The 10,832-nt window shown below is 35.1% G+C and overlaps 1 protein-coding gene across 1 annotated transcript in view; it reads left to right on the forward strand.

The window, feature by feature from the left end:
• Nucleotides 1-320: 320 nt before the first annotated feature.
• Nucleotides 321-10,832, forward strand: part of LOC107592498 (disintegrin and metalloproteinase domain-containing protein 22-like) — a 30,046-nt gene continuing 19,534 nt past the window's right edge. The window contains exons 1-3 of the mRNA XM_016282032.1: nt 321-622; nt 899-1,059; nt 3,948-4,021. Of these exons, the coding sequence (XP_016137518.1) occupies nt 490-622; nt 899-1,059; nt 3,948-4,021 (368 nt within the window). The 5' untranslated portion in view covers nt 321-489. The remainder of the gene's footprint in view (nt 623-898; nt 1,060-3,947; nt 4,022-10,832) is intronic.

Genomic DNA, 10,832 nt, shown 5'->3' on the forward strand with positions numbered 1-10,832 from the left:
TGGGCATTATAAAATTATTAGTGCATAAAGCATAATATTGCCTGGTGTACTAATGATATGCATGATTTCATACTACAAGGGCGTAACATTATGCATTATTATTTAGTACTAGTACTATTTAATACATTGTGTTTCACTGTTCTTATGCTCCATAATGCATCAGTTCTGGCGCAGAAGGTGACAGCAGGTCTACACGCACACTACACTACCCATCATCCCGCGTGCAGCTCGCTCATGTATATTTATGAGGCGTTTCTGCAGTGAGGCGGCTGGATATGATTGATGTCTTGCTGAGGAGGAGGTGGTGGTTTCTGCTCGGCGAAGAAAAAAAGGTCCTGATTTTAGTTTTCCAGAACGCGCCCGCCGCTTGCGCAAGCCGCGTCTCGATGCAGAGGCTGCGCGCGAGAGTATGTGTGCGCCTTCCTGAGGGAGACGGAAATCGGGTTTAACTTGGGATTTAACTCGTGTTTCGTGTAATTTGGGATATATATGATTAACCGCGATTTTCTGAACCGAATGGATGCGGGAATGATGCCTCTCCGTGTCGGGAGTTCCTTTCTGTGCCTCTTTGTAGCGGTGATGAGCTCTGTGATACATACCAGCTTCTCCCTGCCTCATTACGGTGAGGGGGTATTTTTATATATTTCATAAAAAACTAAACAATTATGGCGTATTTTTTACCATATTAGTGTCGTATTTTACGCCCACTGCATTCATTTCAGGTGATGTAAACAACTAATATGTATGTAACGGTAAATAGCCGACCCTGAGCCGTGATTTATCATTATTTATCGTATCTAAACAGAATATTATGTCCAATTTCATACATGTAAATCGAGAGAAAAATATATAGGTGTTATATGTTAAAAACATGCTCCCGTGTTTTTATTATTCATAGGAGACGCCTTGGTAAAGACGAGGGCTCGGCGTGATGTCGCCAGGTTCCTCGGGAGAGAGAACACGGTACCGGTCCGCTTGGTGTACCGAGTGGATGGAGACAGTCAGGCCGCTCATGATGTTCTCAACACACGGCTTCGATTGAGATCTGACAGTAAACAGGTGTGTATTTTTCATCTCATGTTTGGATGTCATCTGGGTGTCACAAGGATGCTCTCTCCTCCCGTTGCCATTAGAGACGCGCTGCTCTTGGAAAGATGTTTATGTTTTTCTCTTTTACTCTCCTTCCGAGTCTTATAGTCAGGCACTGGGTTGTCTGAGAGCGCTGTGAAGTTAATTCCAGTCATTTAAGGGTGATATAATGAACCAAAACAGCACATTTTACCGGAAGATGCTGGTGCTGCTTAGGCCTCCTGAGGCATCTCAGCTTTGGAAACACAAAGGACACAGAAAGAACAAATGAGCAGCTCATGTGTTGGAAATTTATCAGCCTAAATAAATATTGCATTATTGTTTTTTACATTATTTTATACCACAGAAATATCAGAGACTGATTAATGATGTAACTCCAATTCCATTATCCAGCAAAACATTGAAGACTCAAAACCTGGGCCATGATGATAAAAGGAAAAAACTGTTAAATGTACTTTGTATTTGGTTTCTCGGTTGAGCGTGTAATGCTATTAGAGGTTTCTATGACATGCCATTTCTTTTGTTCTTGCTTTGCCTGGCTTGAAAGATAGTGAATAAAGACACTCTGAGTGAGCTGATATCACATTGACTCACAAATGATCTGTATTTAATGTTTGAAAGTAAAATTGATGTATATAACTGGTAAAAAAGTATGGAATAATTAAGATTTTTAGAATGTTTTTCACCAAGGTTGAAAAATACAAAAATACAGTAAAAATATTTTGAAGTATTATTTCAATTTAAAACAACTGTTTTCTATTTGAATAAAATAACGTATATTCCTGCAACTGCAAAGTTGAATTTTAAGCAGCCATTACTCTATCACAGTGTTATATGATTCTTCAGACATCATGTTAATATGCTGATTAGAATGATTTGTGAGTGAAAGCTCAATTGTCTAAGCATTTTGTCCATCCTGACTGCTCAGGTACTTTGTTGCTCGTACTTTGCGTGACTGAATAATTCTCAAAGGCACAAATATGCAATCGCTCGTGGCCTCGTTACTGTAACGAGTCTCTTTGACCGGTTAGAATGTCTGTACATGTGTCCCAACGTCGCTGTTTTGTGCTTCGGGCTGTGTGTGCACGTGTGCGGCTTAACCCTTTGTCTGACGTCTGCAGCTGAGCTCTGTATAATTGAGGCGAAGGCTTTTTCATCATGCCAATGCATAGTATTGATTTAATCGTTGTGGTGTTATATATCATACTACATTAGAGATTGGATTAGAAGCATATGCCAGTGAAATATATTTTTTCATAAATACATTCAACTACACTCAGGTCTGTTTTTAGCTCCACGTTTTGGCTTACAATTACTTTTTGAAGATTGAAGACTATATTTATTTATAAATGTTCACTGATGCCTGAAAAAACAAACAAAGAGAAGCTTGCTAATTTTGGATCTTCTATATTTAACACAAAATGTAGATCAGAAAAAAATCAAGTTGAACAGTTTAAAACGCTAATATGATGAAACGGCAATCGATGATACCAAAGACGTAATGGGCAGAAAGCTGCAGCCCTCTCATCTTACACAGTTTCTAGAAAACACTCTGAATCTCTTTATTAGATTTGTGTGTTTTTGTGCATCTTGTGTAGACATGACACTCAAATACACACTAATTCGAGGGGCAGTAGATGGATGTGGGTGTGTCTCGGGGAGGGTAGCTTCATTCAGGGGGTCACTGGTGGGTGAAGTGTAGAGGATCTCCCCCTCCGTATTTCTTCCACCCCTTCGTTCTCCTCCCATTTTTATTGATAACTAGGCTTTGCTGGTTTAGGGAGAGGTGTGTTCCCTGGGGGGTGTTAGACTCCCCTCACCTCCCTCATATGCTTCTATTTCTGCCCTGTCTGCCCCCCCTCACACACACACACACACATCCACTAACAAGCTACGCGAACAATGCGCTGCAACCCAAAAGCTTCTCTTTCCCCTGAGGGGGTGTTATACGGCCCTGGCCATATGGGCCCCAAGCAGGCAGTGAATTAACCATCAGCGAACACACACACACACACACACACACAGCCACCAGTCCTGCACATCAAAGTGTACCCGTGATGAATAAAAAAAAAGCAATTAGCACATCTAATTTTACTTCTGTCTCCCGACACACCAAATATGTTCTAATTTTTACAGTTTTTATTGTCTCAGCTCATGTGTGGCACCTTGAGTTTTTTCTTTACGAAATAAAATTATACTTTTGATTAACAAGAATGCATTAAACCATAAAAAAGTGGTAGTACAATTTTACATTTTCTACTTCAAAGAATCCTGAATCCTGAGGTTATTGCGCGTCACAGCGGTTTTCAACATTAATAATAAGAAATGTTTCTTAAGCCAAAATCAGAATATTAGAATTAGTTCTGAGGGATCATGTGATGCTAGCTACTTTTGTATGCACCCAAATAATCCATTAGTAATCAAATTGATGCACAATCAGATTGAAAAGCCTTCATGTTAACACCTCAATGAGAATTAAATTTATATCAGAATGAAAGGGCGGTGCTGACCTGAAGCAATCCGATCAATAGGAAAAAAAACACATTGCATGTAAACACACTTGAAGTAAATGCACATGTAAACAAAAATGTGAATCAGATTGCAAAGTTTAGGGCTCATATAAACAAAACTTTCAGAATCTGAAATTAAATTGAATTCACTCGGATTGACAAAAATTGGTGAATGTGAATAATCCTACTGAGGACTGGAGTTTGGCATAAAAACAATATCTAATTATATTTCTCTCTCCCAAAACACCAAATATGTTCTAATTTTACAGTTTTTATTGTCTCAGATCATGTGTGGCATCGTAAGAGATGAGAATGACCAGGTATTGTCTTGTTTTGTCTCTTTTACAGAACCACATGGCACAGGCTAGCTTCCAGGTGCAGGCCTTCGGACAGACCTTCATTTTAGACGTGGAACTAAACCAGTGAGTATCTGCTTCCAGGATGTCATGTAGCTCTTTGAGTTCGGAAAAGCACTGGAAAAATGCAGTGTGTGTGTGTTTCTGAAGTGTGTGAGGTATGACTAATGCCCATCAGATCTATTTGCAAAGGGTTTTATGTTTCTGCTGATGGACTGCATGATCATAATGGCTGATGATTTATGCTGAAGGATTGGGAAAGACCTGACCACTCTATCGATCATGGCATCTGCCACTCTCTCTCTCTCGCTCTCTCGCTCTTTCTGTCAGGATTCCATATGTTACATGTTGTCTTAATACTGATAAACATCACTATTTGCTTGTTCTCATTTGACTGGTCCTGTAGTGGCAGTTTTTGCAATTTGTGATTGTTTTGAATTTGAAGCCATAATGCCCTAATGCATTTACTAATATTATGCCATGTCATATGAACAAGGTCACGTTCCAACCTGAAATTCAAAATAAACTGTATTTTAGATTAATAAAATGAAGCCTTTTTAGGATCCTAAAGATTTCTTTCTTTAGCATTTTTACATTATTTATAGTGTGCAATTTAGCACATCCCCCAAATCCTCATTATCGTAATGAGTTTTTTTTGTAATTCTCGTTACTCACATTTGTGATTCTCATTAGATTCTCTTTACTGTAATAACAATGACTTTTGTATTTAAATCAGCATAAATTAAAATACAGCAAACTGGCATGATGAATAAAGACTGAACTATCTGAATCTATCCTTTCTTTACATTATACCAATTTATTTTTTTTCTTGCATTATGTTAATGAGGATTATGTAGAAATTATGCTTCATTACAAATAATTAGTTTTAAATAAATTTTGAAGTATGAAACATTAGTTATGAAAATGTCACAATGCAAAAAAAATCTTTATCATCTTAAAACAGACTTAATATTATATTTACGAAATATGTAATGCTAATTCTATAAAATTGTCGATTTTGGGCTGAAATACAATCTGGCATGTTCTTGACAGGTTTTGTGAGATTCACACTGGTGCTATAATCAATATTTTATCTTTAGAAGGTGATTTGTTAAAGCTGATATTACTCTGAAATACTAATTCACAAAACTAACTGAACTATAATTGCTTTATTTTTTATTGTCTTCAGTACAGATGCTCATTGTATAAATAATTCCTGTGGGTCTGCACCAAAACTCACAGTCGTAACCTCACCTCTTTCATATTCATCACATAAATTCAATCCATTAACTCTTACTGTTACAACCACAACCTCTGTACTTTAAACTGGTGCCAGACAGAGTCAGAGTCAGCAGATTTGATCTCATTATAATAATGCATCATGAATATTTCAGTGTTCTCCCTCAGTGTCTGTTTCTCCTAAAACATCTTGGTGGAGAGAAAATCTGGCTTTAAGATGGAACTCCCTCTGTGTTTTTGTCAGACCCTTTGTGAATGGAGTGTTTGTGTTGTGCTGTTGCTGGCATTCTAATGTAGTTCTAACTCTGTAAAGGAGTCACTTTATTTGAGTAAGTTTGCAAAACTGCTGTTAATATTAAAGGACATCTAGGCCTTTAGGGCAGTCTTTCCCATTTATATCATGTGCAGCTCAAGTGGTGACCTGACAGAACATCCTACACAAGTTTCTACATCCTCAGTCACTCGCTCTGTCTAAATCTAACACTGATGATTTTACAAATGTACAAATGTGCACATTATGTTCCAAATCCCAAACATATTTGGAGTGGTTTACAAATGGCAGTAACTTTTTGTGTCATAGTGCTCTTCACTGCTGATTTCAGTGATTTCACTTTTGAAAAAATAGATTCACCAATCCAATGCTATTGTCTTTTCAACTATGCTATAAACACACAAACAAAATTCGACTGCACATCGCACATATGTGAAAAAAACTCTTAAGCTCAGAATCAATTCTGAAGTTTGAAAAAGAAAATTCTGATGTGAAAACTCCCTCACTGCCCCTTTAATACTTTATTATTTTTTGTATGTTTTGGCGCTATATTTCAGTTTTTTAAATGTATTATTAATTTGTACTTATTTTAAAAACTGCTCATAATTTAGTACATAATTTAATACTTTTTAATACTTTAAAAAATGCACAAATACATTTCATATTCAAAGTCAAAGCACACTCTTGAAGTGTTGCCATGTCCACTTATTATAAGCACGCTTATTAAATATACGTGTTTGGGCTTGTTGTTTGGTTTTGGCTCATGAATCAATCCAGTTTATTGGAGTTAATAAAGTAGGCAGATACAGGTTGTGATATTTTGGTATGTGGCTTTTTTCCAAGATAAAGCATTTGGATTTTAGTTTATCATGTTTTTTTTTTCATGGTCAGGCAACACAAATAAGTCAAGACATACTGGGAGATACTGGGATTTCCCTGGGATAGAGAAGAGAGACACGTCTCTGATGTGCACTTAAATATGTCATTAACAACTAGTTGTTCAGTTTGGTTCCATACACACTGCCCAACGGTACTTTTGTGCACTAGAGTAAGTTGTATTTTGTTTGTTTATAACGTTGTTTTTCACAAGTTGTCGCAGTGCATTTATGGACTGCATTCTCCATAAAGTCTACATGCAATGCTGCCATAGAATTTGGCCAAAGGTTTTAGAAGGCAGCATAATCAAAATGCTGCCTACCTTTATAAATAGCCGACGCGTCAAGAGTGCACCTCTGATACCTTAAAATCCTGTTTGCGTAGGCTGCTCACTAGGTTTTGGATTAGAGCCATTAAAACAGGTTATTATATCAGTCAATGTTCTCTCTCTGTGTCTGCATGTGGCTTGTCTTGTTCAGTACAGTATATTTTCTGATTTAATGGCTTCTGACTGGATGAATTTGATTGCCTCTGTCCCTTTGAATTGTGCTGTGTGTATAAAGCAAAGAGAATCACAAGTGTGTGTGTGTGTGTGTGTTGCGCTGTTTAGTTTGTTCTTCTGCGCCCATGGAGAGCTGGCAGTTAGATCCGTCCCGACTGACCTGCGTCCAGATTACTTTCCCAGTTTCCACCTAGGAAACCAATTCATTCTTTCGTTCTCATTCTCTCACCTCTCTCTGTGAGTTTCTAAAGTCTTAGGGATTTTCTTCACTTGTTTGTGTGTGTGTTTGTGTGCTTTTTGGCTTTTCTTCGGGCCTCCAGCTGAGACCTATTTTTATGAAAGTTTTTTTTCGTATGATAACTATTTGTCATCTATAGTTTAGCAATCGGATTGACATATTTATATGTTCAAAAAATCTTGTTTTGCTTGTATTATTTGAATGTGCACTGACTCAAACTCCAATAGTCCACACACACACACACACACACACACACACTCTGGCTTGCCCCCTGCACCCTCTCACGCGCTCTGAATAATGAATGAGTGTGTTTGATTAAAGCAGTTGGAGCAAATGGGTTTTCTGCTTTTCAGTCACGCTGTGTCGTCGTGACGACAGACCATGTGGCAGAAAGGAAGCATTAAAATCAGTCAGATATGGCTGATGCTGGGGGGGTGGGAACAGACAGCTGCAACTCTGAACAAATAACAAACAATCACAAGCTCACCTTTGAATCAGAAATCAATGCAGACAAATCATCCATTAATATAAAATCTTTGCTAAATGCATGATAAATGCCATATTTGTCTTGCTTTCCAGTGCCCTCATCTAAGCCTCCTTAAAACAAATTAAATTTACCTGTGAAGCAAAATGGTCAGAGAATGTGTCTTTAATGTGGTTTATGAATCAAATGTATTAAAATGGCAGATTTGTTTCATGTTTTAGGTATTGACCTTAACTAAATCTCTGTTTTTTTTTTAAATAATGAAAGATTTTATTTAGTTTTTTCTTTACTCTTTTTGTTTATTTGATATTTTAGAACAAATTTTAATTCATTCAATTGATTAAAATTGACAATAAAAAACATTTCTAATCTTACAAAAGATTTTTATTTCAAATGAATTGCTAAAAAAAGTTTTCCACAAAAAAATTAATATTGAACTATTTTCAACATTGATAATATAATACTGTATTTCTGATCAAATAAATGCTTTCAAAGACATAAAAAAATCTTACCAACCCCCAACATTCAAATGGTATATTGTATATTATTTTCATGTATATGCAACAATACATATTAATATTAATATCTGAAAATGTATATATATATATAATTATATATATGGGTCAATGAAGTGACGCCTACATTTTCTGTCCAATTGCATTTTTTTCAGTTAAAAATTGCATAAATGCATAAAAAAGATGCCATATATATGAAGGACCTCTCAATTTAAACTCAATTTAACTTTTCAAAAAACATTAGCTATTTGTAATTTTTCTGTTATTCAAAGTGTCAAAATATCATGTGGTGCGACCGTCCGGCCATAACTTTTTTTGTAAACATCTTTGAAATTACGCAAAATTTATTCAAATTAATTTTATGCACTATTTGGCATGATTTTTTTTTCACTATTTGGCAAAAGTGTTTTGTAATCCTGTGTAAAATTGCAAAGCATTTGTATTTATATTTCCATCATAATATACAAACAAACTTTGTCCGATGATTTCCATTTTATGAAAGATCATGTTGTGCGACCATCAAGAAACTACCATTTTGGGACTTTTATGTTGAAATCCATTCAAAGATAGGACTTTGCATCATATACCAAAAAAAACTTTTTAACGACTGTTATGTAGTTACCACATTTGGATATCATGTGGTATGACCTCAAAAAACAATGAATATTAAGTTATTTCTGCGAGTATTTATTTTCATTATAAATTTCATAGTGACCTTTTTGTGGGAAGCTAGCTTGTTTTGTTAAGGTGGCCAATTCGGTGCTTGTAAATTTTGACTGAATTTGAAAATATCATATGGTGCGACCAAATATCATGTGGTGCGACCACTGCAGAGTGTATTCCATTATAGATATATGTCCCAGATTGGCAGTTTTTGTGCTTTTATATTCAATTGATGGTTTCTATACATAAAATATCTTATTTTAGTATAATTTGGAATAGATTTTTATGCAATTTGGGTCATTTCAGACGCAATTCAGACTTTGTTCAATATGAGAAAAAAAAGCAAAAACAGTTATTCAGAGCATGTAATTTTAGTTTAGTAATTATGCATTTATTAGTAATTTATTACATTATAGATATATGTCCCAGATTGGCAGTTTTTGTGCTTTTATATTCAATTGATGGTTTCTATACATAAAATATCTTATTTTAGTATAATTTGGAATAGATTTTTATGCAATTTGGGTCATTTCAGACGTAATTCAGACTTTGTTCAATATGAGAAAAAAAAGCAAAAACAGTTATTCAGAGCATGTAATTTTAGTGTAGTAATTATGCATTTATTAGTAATTTATTATTTATTTATTAATAATCATTTAAATCTATTCTGCCAGATTCCACTGCCAAGCAAAGTAAAATAAACGCTCACCATAGGCAGCATGTTAATTCTGACCCTGCACTCTAGCACAAATTCCAGATGTCATTTTCTACTATAAGAAAGATGTTCATGTTATCTCAGAACTTGAACCAGCAACCTCCCCCTACTCTAAATTGACCTTTTGCAAAGACCTGCCCCCCTTAGTTACTGTTGCTACGTCTGACAAACCATGGCACTTTTATGCCATACATTATGTTCTCACGCATTGAAAAATACATCAAAGAGGACACTGACAATGAGCTGACAGACAAGACAGAGCTGGTTACTTTTAGTATGAAACAAAGTCTCAGTGTTCAAATTTTTTCATTTTTTTTTAAAGAAATCCAAACAACAAATACTGTTTTGTGGCTCTTTAACGTGTCGTGACAGATCGCTGTAGTGCCTCAGTTCAAGCGGCACATGAACTGATCATCTCTTCATCTTTGCTATTCATAGCACGAAATAAACATGAATGAACATCAGAAGGTATCTTGTTTCAACTGTGAAAAGATGTCAATAAACACCATTTTTCAAGTTCAAGTCCACCGACGTTAATCTACTCTCCTGTCTGGTTTGTTTGTTGGACAAAAATGACGGATTCGGCGTTATAATGTGTCAGACTGCCTGTTAATCAAACTCCCGGCGAAAGGGTCAGTTGAGCAGCCAATATTGGGCAAAGTACAGAAATAACTGGTGCTAAAGAAATGCCTGCAGTTAATGCCACGTGCTGCACTTTTCACACGTCTCTTTAAATAAATTTTTAATGATATAAGGTCTATGTATAATTTGGAGCGACCACTCATCATGTGGTGCGACCAATAATAGCAATAACTGTATTAAATTAAAAATAAAATATCTAATTTCTGTGGTTGAAATATGAATCACTGCTACAGTATGCTTAAGTGAATGGTATTTTAAATTTTTTTTAATCAGTTTTATGCAATTTACAGGAAAAATAAGTCTGTTAACTACATTTAAGAAGGCAACTCTGAAATTATAGAACAAAAATAAGAGATTATTATTTACAAAAACTCAAATTAAATGAAAATACTTTGTTTCTAAACACTTTAATTACTGAGAAGCATTTTAAGGAAATTATTTACTTTTAATATAAATCATGGTCGCACCACATGACATTTTTTAAGGCTACGGCCAATTCATCTAGATGAAAAAACACTAAAATCACTTCATTTTAAATTTTTTATATGAATTTATGTGTACACAACATTCTTAATGTTTGAACAATTACAATAGATATTATTATTTTTTGTATTTTAAAATTGGCCTTTCGAAAATCCTTATACGTCAATGACCCATATATATAATTATATATATATATATATATATATATATATATATATATATATATATATATATATATATATATATATA

This window comes from Sinocyclocheilus grahami, unplaced genomic scaffold, assembly GCF_001515645.1.
Source record: "Sinocyclocheilus grahami isolate Dianchi unplaced genomic scaffold, SAMN03320097.WGS_v1.1 scaffold153.1, whole genome shotgun sequence".
In the NCBI taxonomy this organism is placed as follows: Eukaryota; Metazoa; Chordata; class Actinopteri; order Cypriniformes; family Cyprinidae; genus Sinocyclocheilus; species Sinocyclocheilus grahami.